Raw genomic sequence first — 15,353 nt, forward strand, 5'->3', positions numbered from 1 at the left:
CACTGACACTGACACAAGGGTCACGATCATTTGCACACCAAAATATTCACTCTCCACTCCCACTCACTGACTGTGTTTCTAGGCCTGTGACCTGTTTTGTCTTAGTTTGAAAGAAATTAATTACCAGAAGGCTTACGATAAGCGGATTTCCTCATTTTGCATCAGTTTCCACAGCATCTTGCTTTCCCTTTGCCCCAGTCCCTCCTAACAACAAAACCAAAGACATTTACAATCAAATGTTTTATCATTATTTAGTTTGGTATGTTTCATTACCAAATACTTCACCTTCAGTCTCTGGAAGTTTAGCATATATCCTACTCCTCCAACTAGTATAGTATTTAACTCATGACTGATCTCTTCCCTTGATTTCATTTTCAGATGTTTTCAATTTTAACTCAATATGCCACAATAATCGCATGAACCCTAATGTCTATGTAATACATTGCGACGTGTTGTGAACTTGTATATGTAGGCTATTTTCGGCAGAGATATTTGGTGTAGTGGGGGTAAAGCAGTGGACCAAGTATAGAACCCTGGAGGACTCCAGTCAACTAAGTCAATTCAATTCAATTCAATTTTATTAAAGTGTCAAATCACAACAAGTTGTCTCAAGACACTTTACATGTAGAGAAGAGACCCAACATCCCACCCTGAGCAAGCAATTTTGCGACAGTGGCAACTAAGTAGTGTTTAAGTGGTAAAACTTAAAATTTTGGCCATGCTTTTCTTCTTTCTTCTTTCTTTCTTTCTTTCTTTCTTTCTTTCTTTCTCAAATCCTCAGAAGAACCCCTTTTTTACCACTTTTTAATTAATCTTAACTTTTGTTGTGTTGCCGTAATATGTTTTTCTTCTTCTTCATTGAGTGTTTTAGTTTGTCAAAAACAAAAGTGTAATTATTCAAATCAACCGATTTGATGAGCTCAGCTCTATGTGCTTCAAATTAGAAGATAACCACAACATGAAAATATGCACAAACATAGAATGCAACTGCACATACACACAAGGTGGCAATGACTTTCTAGGACTGCCCTCTGATGTGTCACCTCAATATAGGCCAACCTGTAACCCATAGGGAAGTGGGGTAGGCCTTTGCGTGTCTCACCTAAGGGGTTTTCTGCTGCCCAGGAACACTTGAGGTGTCTATTCCTACACCACAAACTCACTCTAGCTCAGTTCCTGTAACATCCTGGACTAGAGGTTAATGACATTAACTGAGGTTGGGATCCTATATGCATCATGGAATAACTGATATGTTACAAATAACGGGAAGTGACAAGAACTGAGGCAGATTTAATCAATTATTTCAAATATGTCTACTATTGATACTTGTAGTGGAGTAAAAGTACAATATTTGCCTCTGAGATGTAGTGGAGTAGAAGTAAATGTACTGTAAAAGTATAGCTCATAATGCTACCTTCATCATCATGACAAACAGGACCCAGTCAATTACACAGGGGAGAGAAAACTAAATTACCTTGAAATACAGCATACGAATTCATGGCACATGAGAAATCATTGTCAAAGACAGTTTCTTAATTCAATTTCTATTTTGCTGACTATTGTTTCAATAAAAGGTCCTCCAAGTCCCCCCCCCCCCCCCCCCCCCTCACCTGGTTTCTAGCTCCAACCTTACCCTGTACTTATTCGTCAGGTATGCCAGCACCTGATGTGTGGCTATTCTGATGGCGGACCTTCAGAATAGCATGTAGCCATCAGGATAGTCACTATTCTAATGGCAGAGCCCTGACCAGTGTTTGTGCCAAAGTTTGGTGCGGATCAGAGCAACGGCGCCCCTCGCAAGGCCGGATGTGAAGTTTGTGACGTCCACCGTCCACCCATTAGACAATTTTAATATATGCTATTCTTATCCTACTAGTGTTACTATACTTATTCTTTACTTGTTCTTTACCTTTACCTGTATCTTTGTTTACTGCGGTGCTGGTTTGACAACTGAATTTGGCGTGAGTGTGTGCGCGCATAAGTGGTAAAACTTCAAATTTTTCTTCTTTCTTTCTTTCTTTCTTTCTTTCTCAAATCCTCAGAAGAACCCCTTTTTTACCACTTTTTAATTAATCTTAACTTTTGTTGTGTTGCCGTAATATGTTTTTTTCTTCTTCATTGAGTGTTTTAGTTTGTTAAAAACAAAAGTCTAATTATTCAAATCAACCGATTATGAGCTCAGCTCTATGTGCTTCAAATTAGAAGATAACCACAACATGAAAATATGCACAAACCGATATACAAAATTCAATAACCCACACATACACATAGAATGCAACTGCACATACACACAAGGTGGCAATGACTTTCTAGGACTGCCCTCTGATGTGTCACCTCAATCTAGGCCAACCTGTCACCCATAGGGAAGTGGGGTAGGCCTTTGCGTGTCTCACCTAAGGGGTTTTCTGCTGCCCAGGAACACTTGATGTGTCTATTCCTACACCACAAACTCACTCTACCTCAGTTCCTGTAACATCCTGGAATAGAGGTTAATGACATTAACTGAGGTTGGGATCCTATATGCATCATAGAATAACTGATATGTTACAAATAACGGGAAGTGACAAGAACTGAGGCAGATTTAATCAGTTATTTCAAATATGTCTACTATTGATACTGCAAGTGTACTGAAGTGAATTTGAGAGGGATCATTTTGTGATCATATCAGAATTGTACAAAATGCTACAGTTAGCTGAATTACCAGTTTATAAGAAACACAATTTTTGAATCAGAATTTGTAATCAGAAAAACTAGTTTAATTACATGATAAGTTACTAAATTAGTAAGTATTGGCATAGCCATGCAATGAAATAAGGCCTCATCGTGGATCAGAAAGAGACAGTTTTACACTATGCATTTGTTATCCCTTGTCCTGCAGGTCTGTGTGAGTGAGTTTAGATGAAAGGAAGCCTATACGGTGAACTCCAAGCACACTCTGGACAAGCAAGGTTAAATACAGGTTAAAATGACATAATGTCTCAGGGCATATATACAACATTAAAAACAATACAAAACAAACAAAGGACGCCTTCTTTTCCTTTGTCATTTGTATTGTCCTCAATTTTGTATATGCCCAGAGACTTTAAAGGCACTTTAACCGTTACCCTTGCTCTTCTGGAGTTTAAATGTTTTTTTTATAGACCTATTGAGCACCCCTTAACCACATGGACTGGAATTGCCATGTTTTGAACTCCAACTCAGAGCACTCCCGGGTTGTCTTTATTCTTTGATCTGTGTGAGATTCTTTTTTGAGAGTTTGGAGAGCAGCTACAGTTGAAACCTTAGAAACCAAGACAGATTTGTTCAGTTACTGTCGGATTTAATGGAGCCAGTCAAGGAGACAAAAGTGAGCACACAAATAATTCCTTATATAATTCAACCAGTGGTGGAAAAAAGTACTCAAACGTTTTACTTAAGTAAAAGTATCCATGCTGCAATGTAGAAGTACTCCGTTACAAGTAAAAGTCCGGAATTCAAAATTGAGTACAAAAGTATTGGTATCAAAATGTACTAAAAGTACCAAAAGTAAAAGTACTAAAATGTTTGAAAATAGCAGATCTACAAGCTTGTAGATCGGCTATTTTCAAATAGCCTATGTATAAAATAGGGCTAAAGTTGTTAATGTATGTTTTATAATGTAATAAATTACATCTGCAAAGTAACTAGTAACTAAAGTTTTCAAATAATTGTAGTGGAGTAAAAGTACAATATTTGCCTCTGAGATGTAGTGGAGTAGAAGTAAATGTACTGTAAAAGTATAGCTCATAATGCTACCTTCATCATCATGACAAACAGGACCCAGTCAATTACACAGGGGAGAGAAAACTAAATTACCTTGAAATACAGCATACGAATTCATGGCACATGAGAAATCAATGTCAAAGACAGTTTCTTAATTCAATTTATATTTTGCTGACTATTGTTTCAATAAAAGGTCCTCCAAGTCCCCCCCCCCTCACCTGGTTTCTAGCTCCAACCTTACCCTGTACTTATTCGTCAGGTATGCCAGCCCCTGATGTGGCCCCTGGGGGGCACACATGGCACCTGGTGTGGCTATTCTGATGGCGGACCTTCAGAATAGTCACTATTCTAATGAGCAGAGCCCTGACCAGTGTTTGTGCCAAAGTTTGGTGCGGATCAGAGCAACGGCGCCCCTCGCAAGGCCGGATGTGAAGTTTGTGACGCCCACCGTCCACCCATTAGACAATTTTAATATATGCTATTCTTATCCTACTAGTGTTACTATACTTATTCTTTACTTGTTCTTTACCTTTACCTGTATCTTTGTTTACTGTGGTGCTGGTTTGACAACTGAATTTGGCGTGAGTGTGTGCGCGCATGCGTGCCTGTCTGTCTGTCTGTCTGTCTGTCTGTCTATCAATCATATATGATGTTTAGTCTTTGTTTACTCTGGACTTCTTGAAGGGTTCTGTAGTTTTCCTGTAGGCTACATATGTTGGTACTGTCACTCACAATGAGAAGAATTAGAAATACTTCATCGCCAAGAGTGTTACAAGGTGCAGTGACCCGACATTAAACTATTATGGCAGTACTAATGACAAAATACAAGGACATAAAGGTCTCACTTAATATTTAACTCATTGCCGAATGTGCATTAAATCATTTAGAGAGAGGAAGGTAATGAATTGATATATAATTGAATTACTACATACAGAATTAAATAAAATGACTAGCTAGCTGGTCTCATCATGTGACATCCTGTATCCCAAACGATGACTGCCTTGATGTCATAAAAACATTACAAGCATAAGGTTATCTTTTGACAAGACTGCCTTTGTGCGACATTCTTCCTCCTCCGTCCACAAAATGGGGTCAGAAGAAGTGCTGAGTGCTCTTCCCATCTGTGAAGGGCCCTTGCATCATGATCAGAAAATATCTGAGTGTCGCCTGTATAGTGAAACTCCAAGGTGGACTACATCAGTCATAATGACACCACAACACTGACGTTATCTATGTGACATCTGTCTGCACTATAAGCACCATACATGGTAATGGTGGAAGTGGTGCAGGCAGAGTCTTGCATGTTAAAGCTACAATCCAGGACTTCTTTTAACAACTCATTCCCTGCCAATGAAGTCTTTTGACGACTGTTTTCAGTAAGCCCACACTGGTGCCGCCAATGACGTCTTTTGACATATCTTTTTTTTTTTTAATCACAAAGGAACGCTATCCAAAAATGTGCTCCTCCATTCACTTCCCTGTTAAAATAATAACGTAGGAAAAAAATCCTGTTTTCCTGTGTTTTACTAAGTATTTTTGAGTGAAAGATGCTATTTTCAAACATCAAACAACAAATGTCAACGAGGTTGCGATGACCTCGTTGACATTTATGAAACCACACCTGAAAACCCTCAGTGATTAGCAACCATCAGGGGATCAATCATACTGGAGATAAATATTCTGTTGACTACTTGAAAAGGTAGAGAATCGCAATATCCTGGCAGAGGGACCACAAGCCAGAAATAAGTCTGGCAGTGAATGAACTAGGCCAGGGCGATGCCTTTTGGGAACGCATACCCCTCCGGTTATGCAAGACCTGTTGTAGGCCTACCCGTTGTCAGAGTACTTAGTGCAGTAGCAATTATCATAAAAATCCTTGGGGGCCAGTCTGACGTCTGACGTTATATTGATGACATCAGGGATCTCCATATAAGCTTAAAAGGGACACAGACAGATACACGCAGGCAGACAGATACAGAGAGTTGTGGATTTATAGATGGACGACTGATGATCCAACCAACTTCCCACTCGACACTGCACTCCCCATGGTCCTCGGTGATACACGCCAAGTTTGAAGTCGATCGGTCGATATACAGTATATTAAATTTACCTCTCTCACCAGGAGAGAGATACAATGGATGACTGATTCTGAGCTTCAAGTATGCACCCTGCACTTCACCTGCTGCATGTGCACTGTTGAAAACTTTAGTTACTAGTTACTTTGCAGGTATAGATTATGATGTTATGAAACATGCATTAACCACTTTAGCCCTATTTTATACATAGGCTATTTGAAAATAGCCAATCTACAAGCTCACAACGCGCCGGCGAGTCATGCGACGCGTTGTGAGCTTGTAGATCGGCTATTTTCAAACATTTTAGTACTTTTACTTTTGGTACTTTAAGTACATGTTGATGCCAATACTTTTGTACTTTTACTCAAATACATTTTTAATTCTGGACTTTTACTTGTAACAGAGAGTATTTCTATATTGCAGTATTAGTACTTTTACTTAAGTAAAGAATTTGAGTACTTTTTCCACTACTGCATTTTACATGAACATGTTGAGCATGCGGCGAGTGGGCAGCTTCTGCAGCCTTTCATGAAGTAGGACAGAGAGAGTCACACCCGGATGCCAGGCCACCGATACTGACTGTTGCGACTATACGTGGGAGTTGTCAAGTTCAAACATCTTTCAAAATGCTTGATTGAGATGGAGATAGAGATAGAGATAGCTACAACCGAGTGCAAGCTCACAGGCGCTTAAAGGAATGACTCGACAGTCGTTCCACGATCCTGTTAAAGGATCATATGACCCAATTTCTGCTCGTTGAGTAACACAGGTGTAAATAATAGCTCAGACACATAAAGTGCTTAGATCTAACTATCCAAAGTCGCTTTACATAAAAGAAAAGGAAGGAACCAACTGTATTAAGAAAAAAACGAAACAATAAAAAGAATATGCAATATGTGCAATAAGCCTTATAGAAACATAATAGGCTTAACTTGAGGGAAAGACCATGCAATTAACAAATGAGCCTTGGAAACAGCTGAGCAGAGTTCTGAGGGATTGTAGATATTAAAATGCATGTCTTTATTATGTTGCTTATAATAGCAGATTTCAAACTCTTGTTAAAAAATCTGTCATCAATACAAAGGTCTGCCAAATGTTTTACTTCATCTTCATAACATGGACAGATCCTAGTATTCTAATCAGGCTATAGTTTTTCATCACAATTCCTTGCCAGTCGGTTTAGCCGTGGCCTGGATTTGAACCTGTGACCTTCTGTTTCCCAGGCGTCCTTTCTACTAGGGATGTTCGATATTTACTTTTTTGCCGATATTCCGATATTGTCCAACTCTTAATTTCTGATTCCGATACCAACCGATACCAATATATGCAGGCTTTTTCACCAAAAGTCAACTAATTGTCCGGTAACAACATCACATATCTAATAAAATATAATATGTTCCAAGCCGGAACACGATCGACATGAGTGAGTGGTTTGGTAGGCTCCACTCCTCTGCAAACTTTTTTTTTTAACAATTCTGCCTTAATCTCTAATCTCATCTGGCAAATTTTTGCTATATTTTTGGGGCTTTTAAGTAACCCACTGAGCCATAGTCGTCTATTAGACCTCCGTCTAAAACAGGGTTATAATTGGTCTACTGGTGAAAGTTTTTTAGCGGTCTAGGCTTAGCCTAGACGTTGATTAGCTGTTTTTTAAACGTTTATTTATAGACCGTCTATATTATAGACGTCATTTCAACGTCTATAATATAGACGGTCTATAAATAAACGTTTAAAAAACAGCTAATCAACGTCTAGGCTAAGCCTAGACCGCTAAAAAACTTTCACCAGTAGACCATTTATAACCCTGTTTTAGCCTACCCCTTAGACGTATTTTAGACGTCTAATAGACCAAAAAATGCTCAGTGGGAAGCTACCGCATGATTTTATTTTGAAATGGTGTCAAGTTTGTCAAGTTCCTTCAAACTGTAAATCCTGCACAAGTCATTTGGAATCCACACTCAAAACCTAAAGGATTATTGGGAGGTTGTTTAAATATACATTTTGAATTATAATATAGTTGTGCTTTATAACCCTCCATCTCATGATGTTGATTTGTATAATGAACTCAAGAGTCTTCTTTCTGCTTGTGATAAATGTATTTTTTTGGCGGCTATAATGTGAACTGGATGGATAAAAGGGGTAAATCAAAATTGAAATCTGTCATGGAGAAAGTTAAATAGAAACAGCTGATAGATAAACCTACCCGCATTGCTACAAAGAGTGAAACTCTCATCGATCTGATTGTCACAAATAGGCCAGAGAGAGCAATAAAAACATATAATCTTATTACTGGACTTTCAGATCATAATATGATACTAATTGTAAAACAATGGACCCTTCGCTGAGCCCCACCCACACTACGTTCGTCTGGTTCACTATAACAAAACGACAGGAATTCCAAGGACAAACATAGCTAACTTTGAACATGATTTAATGGAAGCCAGCTGGGAAAAAGTAACTGGAGAGTCAGATTTTAATAATAATAATTTCACCTTAATCATGCATGGGCAATTTGATAAGTAAATACACAAGAACTTGGAAAAGCAGATCAAAGAAATACTCTCTCCCATGGTTTAATCATGATATTGTCCAGCTCACTAAAAAGCAATATTTTGCCCTTAAGGTCTTTATTAACAAAAACAACACTGACCACTTCCTCTTCACTGGTTTGAGGAATAAAGTGGTGTCTGAGCTAAGGAAGGCTAGGAGTAACTACTTCCTCAACCTTATTGAAGCAGGCCAATGGCAGCAGTTCTAAACTATGGCAGCATAGCAACAGATTAACAGACTCAAGTAGGCACAAGCAGCCTAAACTCAAAAGTCTAAAAGTAGACAATAAACTCATTGATAATAATGAGTCTATGACAAATGTTTTCAACAGTTACTTTATTGAGTCTGTACAGGAATTGTCTAGCGAGTTTAAATTTAGTGAGCTATCTTCTGAGGAGCCTGACAATGTCCACTCCAAATTTCCAAATCAAAGAGGTATCTAGTGATACAGTAAAAACATGCATCGCGAATATGAGTAACTCAATGTCAAAGGATATCCATAGTCTATATGCTGAACTAATTAAGAAGAATCTGAACTGTCTGCTGGAGCCTATAACATATTTAGTTAATTTATCAATAAAAACGAATTATGTTTCCAGAGAGCTGGAAAACGTCAATAATTGCCCCGATTTATAAGTAAGGAGACAAGGACGTGGCAAGTAACTATAGGCCTATTGCTATCCTTCCTGTTGTCTCAAAAGTTTGGAGAAGATTGTTGCTTCGCTACTAACAGAATATTTAGAGTCTAACCAATTGCTGCATCCACAGCAGTTTGGATTTAGACCTAAATATGCCACAGAGACGGCTAATTGCTATTTATTTGACAAGTTCAAGGGTCTAACCTTTGACACAACCACAGAGTCCTACTGTCGTTGAAGTATTTCCAAATGTCCCCCAAAAAAAATAAAAATGTAATTGGACATTTTGGACAGGTAAAGCATATATGAAGAAGGTTAAACCAAACTGTTTTAGTCATATTAGAAGGGAATTATCATGTAAAACTGCACAGCTGTACATGCATGCTATGATGTTTTCACACTTGTCATACTTCATGGTCATCACAATCCTCTCAAACTGTCTTAAAATCAATTACATCAATTTACAAACAGGCTATACAAATCATGGATCAGAAACCGATGAGATGGCACCATTGAGGTATTTTAATAAAACACAACTTTTTTAGTGAAAATGTTGTGTTTTTTTGTACTATCAAATAGTTTTTTAGCGGTGCCAACCGCTCTACGTTTGACTCTGTCTGCGTGTCCGTTTGTCTGAGCACGGGATGTCCGTTTGTCTGAGCACGGGATGAGCATGGCAAAGAAGCAAACAGCTATAACTTCAGTTTGCAGCATGCCACCAAGTCCAAATTTGGTATGTGGACTTAGACCACCAATAGGGACGAGCATGAATTGATGACGTTATCAAAGAGGGGTCCAGGGACCCCCAGCGCCCGTATGAGCACGGGATGAGCACGGGATTTTAAACAGCTATAACTCCAGTTTGCAGCATGCCACCAAGTCCACATTTGGTATGTGAACTTAGACCACCAATAGGCACGAGCATGAATTGATGAAGTTATCAAAGAGGGGTCCAGGGACCCCCAGAGCCCGTATGAGCACAGGATGAGCACGGGATTTTAAACAGCTATAACTCCAGTTTGCAGCATGCCACCAAGTCCACATTTGGTATGTGGACTTAGACCACCAATAGGGACCAGCATGAATTGCTGAAGCCCCGCCCCCTCTGTCTTCCCATTGGCTGGCCTTCAAACAGCCATAACTCAAGTTCGCAGCATGCTATGGAGTACAAATTGTGTACATGGACTAAAGCCAGCAATAGGGACGAACTGTAATTACTTAAGCCCCGCCCCCTCTGTCTGCCCATTGGCTGGGCTTTAAACAGCCATCATTCCAGTTTGCAGCATGCTACCAAGTACAAATTTGGTAAGTGGACTCAGACCACCAATAGGGACGAACTGAAATGAGTTAAGGCCCGCCCCAAAGGCACCGCTTCCTTCACACAGGGTGTGATTTTTAAATGATTACATAATCATGTTTCACCTCTGTTTTCTGGACTGGTTGGTAGGCGTTAGAACTCTGGTAGAGCATCAACACAAGAATCAACAAATGATGACTATATTGTTCCCATGAGCAAGAACATATTCAGACAGTCTGCTTTCTTGATAAAGGGGGCAAACCTTTGGAACTCTTTGGCTACGGTTCTAAAACTAGAGACGGATGGTAATGTGTTTAAAAGAGGACTCAAATTATGGTTGAAACTGTGCTCACATGTATAGTAACAGAGAAAGCCCCCTCCTTAGATCGGTGAAGCAATAGGGAGCGGCGTTGGCTCCCAGCGCTGGGTTTGGATCCGCCCCTATATGCCTTGGAAAGCCTATGGTTCCTCCAGCCTACCCCCAAGTGCAGTACTTGGTCTTGGGGACCTCCTCCAGGAGGTTGGCTTCACTGGACCGGCTGAGAGAACCGGGGGGAGACATAATGTTGGAGAAGATCAGAGAGGTAGGGAGGGAGCAAGATTAGTGGTAAACAGGATTTTGTCGTGGATTCTTAGTTTGACAGGAAGCCAGTGTAGATCATCATCATGGAGGGTGTAATATGGTCTCTGGAGCGGATACTGGTGAGCAGGCGGGCAGCTGAGTTTTGAACATATTGGAGTATATTGAGGACTGAGCGGTGGTGCCGTTGAGGATATACTGTTGCTGTAATCATCGTGATATGCTGAGAAGGCCGGAGGCGGGCAATATTCCTAAGGTGAAAAAAGGCAGTTTTGGTGATCTGGTTTACGTGGGGGAGGAATGAGAGGGTACGGGGTAGCATCAATGTTTTTGTGTTATGAGTAAATAATAATAATCTTTATGTACAGTATACATTTTCATACAAAAGACAGCAGCTCAAAGTCATTTACAGACACTTTTATTCTGAAGAACTGTCTAATGTGTGTTCTAGTGTGTTTGAGCAAGGCACTTAACCTCTGAACCTGCAATATAGGAGCGCTGCTGTACATGGCTCTGATTCCTGGTGACATGCATTGTTATGTATATTGGGCTAAGATTCAAATAGATATTCTCTTTATCTTATTCTCGCTCTTCGCTGCATCCCTAGTACATTTATGTGTTTTTCACCCTTCAATCTAGACCTGGGACTGAAATCAGGAGAATACAACAATTAACTCACCATCAAAACTCTGCAGAATAGAGAAGTACATCTCTGATGTGAATTATTGACAAACTCAATGAAGGCTGATCAAACAAAACATATGCCTTTGATTTCAGCGTACAGTACAAACATTATTATTACATAACTTTTCAATGATTATCAAAGTAATCCCAAACAAATTAAATCGTGTCATCATTCCTGTCACTTTGCTGGTCAAACGGTGATTAAGTTCCCCTTTCACATTATTGATATTTGGTTGGTCATCAAGATATTTAAATTTGTAATTTATTAACCCTTGAGGGAAAGAGAGATGTGTATTATGTTATATGTGAATCAGTAGAGTAAGATCCAAATGCAATACTAGACGCGTCGCAATTTGCAATTGCAAAGTGTGGTTGCGCCGACGCCGGTCGAGACTCGAGCAATACTCCGGGAGGAATACCGTCGGAGACCGCGCCAATTACATCGTCACGTCACTCCTGAGATCGCTTGCGTTTCATTTTGAAGGGACTGACCCCCCCGAAAATCATGTTTTTGCATCAAACGGTGACATTTTGCACATTTGTGGCGCCCCCTATTGGTCAAAGTGAAATGCTTTTGGGGATTTGTTGAGTAAACCAACCTCGACATGTGATTCAAATCTGGGATCGATTGGACGTTTCGTTCGTGATTTTTGGCATTCTTTGTAAAACGGGCCCCTCCCGCTAACTTTGGAAGCCAATTACGGACGAACGGTAAGGACTATCAAAATGCCGTTTTGATATCTTTATCGCATGGGTCCATAGATCACGTGTACCGATTCGTGTGAGATTTGGACAAAAATTGAAGGAAAAGGAGCAAAAAGTGTGTTTTGAAGAAAATTCAAAATGGCGGATAATCTATCCTGACGCAAATGGGCGTGGCCTATATGGGGAGATGCGTAGTGACCCAAGGAATCCAGGTGAAAAGAAATTTTGATTTTCGGACCTACGGTTCAAGAGTTACAGGCCAAAAGGTAAAGTGGGCTGTTATAGCGCCACCATGTGGCCGACTGGTGTGATTATTTTCATAATAATTTCGCAAAAAACTATTAACCTCCCCTCCAAATCTTGTAACTGAAGCCCTTACGGTTTCCGAGAAAAAAATACTTGAATGGGAGTTTTTGCAATTCCCATTAAAGTGGATGGGGAAATTTAATGCAGAAATAAATCAATATCAAAAAATCTATCCTGACTCAAATGGGCGTGGCCTATATGGGGAGATGCGTAGTGACCCAAGGAATCCAGGTGAAAAGAAATTTTGATTTTCGGACCTACGGTTCAAGAGTTACAGGCCAAAACGTAAAGGGGGCTGTTATAGCGCCACCATGAGGCCGAATGGTGTGATATTTTTTTCATTAATTTCGGACAATATTATGAATTTTACCTCCAAATCTGGTAACTCTAGCTCTTACGGTTTCTGAGAAAAAAATACTTGAATTTGAGTTTTTTCACTTTTCCATTAAAGTGGATGGGTGAATTTAATGCACTAATAAATCAATATCAATTAAACTATTTAACCAATCTCTTAGCAAAATACAAGCGCACGATTCCCGATTTAGATGGTCATTTTGATATATGGCACAACATTAGGGGATAAAAACTGTGGGAGGAGATGTGGTTCGAAATATTGTTTATCTTGAAGTGGAATAAAGTGTATAGAGTACTATAGTCTGGTTGCCCTGTTAGGGCAACCACACTAATGACAAGCGGATACAAGGCAAATTCAAGGGTAACCAAACTTGAAGGAGCAGACGAAAATCATAGGTCCAAGGACAGGCAAAAAGGTCAAACACTCAAAGGGAGTGTTAGAAACACTTGGATTAAACTAAGAATATGTATAGGAACTAGAGAGGCGAGGGAGACCGGGATAAAGGGAGAGTGTCATGCCGATCAGTCCAACACTATAGTGTCCGGGATTAGCTGACACTCACACACACACACACACACACACACACACACACAGTCTCTGCCTTCTGGCCTTTCGACCTGGCGGAGGTAGGTTTGTGCTTACTTTCCTTTTCTTTGCTACATACTTTACATTGCTGATCTACTACCCATTAGCAACTGAAATTACACGATTTCAAGATTTTATCTTTAATTGAGAGCACATGCCACTCAGTTTTCTGAGGGAAGTTTCACTGCACCTATACTTCTATAGGGTGGACAGAGATGTTATCACACGAGAAAATCATATCAGTTGCATCTTAGAGAAGCAAAGAAAAAACATCAAACTAAAACACCAGGCTTTCCATCCCTGGCTTCTGCTGTGTGGTAGATATCCATGAGAGATAAGGAGGCACAGTGAAACTCCCCATTGAGTAATGAGTGCCATGTCCTCTTATCAGTTGGTAAGATCAAAATGGTGTGATCTGACATGACCATGGCAGGCATACAGTACATACAGTATAAATAGCTCTCGACTTAGAGTGAAGATAGAGAACAGAGTCTCAGAAGAACGATGATGATTCGAAGTGGCGCGTCCAAATACCTGGTGAGCTGAACATAATTGATTAAAGTGCAGTACCGCAGTCGTTGGAGCTTCTCAGCCTTGTTCAAACCCGATAGCAACTCATAATGCAGTTCAAAATCGAACTTTTTATTTCATTATGTGGTTTCCGACAAAATAGCAGCTGCTCATCTTAAGTGATCATTTGAAATTATATTTCAATATGATTAGGTGACTTCAATCTTTACTTTGTCAATGCATATGTATGGTAGAAAATATTGTCTTTGAATGAAAAACAAAAAATAAACGTTGTTTTTAATTGTATTACTTGGTCTCTCATCTCCTCTTATATACTACTCGTCATCTCTCCTCTCCTGTCTTCAGATTGCAGCTTGTGTGTCTGTGCTGGTGGTGCTTGCTGTGGCCAAAGGTAAAGACAAGGCGGCAGAGCAATGTAACTCAGTACTGATCATCTCTGCAGTGACCCAGTCCAGCTCTGAGGGAAATGCGAACATCCACAGCCGATCCCTCTCCCCCTGGACATGGAAGTGAGTATATACTGTACACTGTACACTGTTTTGTTGTAGGGGATTATCTGGCACATGTATCTGTTATGAAAGAGAAATTGTATCATAAGTGCAACGGCTAGTCCTTGGGAAACCGTAAAGCTACCTAGGCATACATCTAAATGAGTTGCCATATTTACATTTCCTTACAGATTACAAATTCCTTACGTTACAAATTCTTATAAGCTATTTCTGATATGCATAGTAGCTGAAACTCCACAATATATTCCTCTACACTTATTTAGTGAGAACATCGCTCCTCCTGCTGAGAGCATCTCAGCACTAGAATGATTAATCCCAGCCCCACCCGCCCCCTCGCCTTCAACTCCCTAGGAAAACGCTGTTTGCCACACAGACACACACACGGGAATGTTAGGTTGATTTGTTTTTGCTTGTCCATAAATGTTAAGAATGTTATTTAGATGGCATGCTTCGACAGACGTTTCTGTAGGTTTGATGTTTTTTTTTATTATATTATTTTGTCTTTCCAGATTTTCCACCGTAGAAAACCGTATCCCCTCCACCATCTGGGAAGCTGAGTGCAGCAGCAGTTACTGCACCAACCCTAACCCCAGCCAGCCAGGAGCCTTCACAATCAACTCAGTACCCATCTACCAGCAGGTCCTGGTTCTCAGCAAAACGGAGGGGTGTTACACTGCCTCCTACCAGACAGTGGCAGTAGGGTGCACCTGTGTGTGGGCCAAGACAGCCTAAACTAGGCTTCTCACACTCAGGGACCTAACAGTCACACTGACCACCATGATGTCAGGCTTGAACAT

The 15,353-nt window shown here is 40.1% G+C and overlaps 1 protein-coding gene across 2 annotated transcripts; it reads left to right on the plus strand.

Moving 5' to 3' along the window:
• Positions 1-10,991: 10,991 nt before the first annotated feature.
• LOC311042290 (interleukin-17A-like) lies at positions 10,992-15,353 on the plus strand. Of its 2 annotated transcripts, none has more exons than XM_084052937.1 (3): positions 10,992-11,137; positions 14,393-14,556; positions 15,066-15,353. In XM_084052937.1, the coding sequence occupies exons 1-3, from the start codon at positions 11,102-11,104 to the stop codon at positions 15,286-15,288; spliced, it is 423 nt and encodes a 140-aa protein (XP_083909063.1). In that variant the 5' UTR covers positions 10,992-11,101; the 3' UTR covers positions 15,289-15,353. The 2 variants fall into 2 exon arrangements, with proteins under 2 accessions (XP_083909063.1, XP_083909064.1); XM_084052938.1 differs by lacking the exon at positions 10,992-11,137 and adding an exon at positions 14,018-14,053.

This window comes from Gymnoscopelus microlampas (genome assembly GCF_963454915.1).
Source record: "Gymnoscopelus microlampas genome assembly, chromosome: 1".
Taxonomy (NCBI): domain Eukaryota; kingdom Metazoa; phylum Chordata; class Actinopteri; order Myctophiformes; family Myctophidae; genus Gymnoscopelus; species Gymnoscopelus microlampas.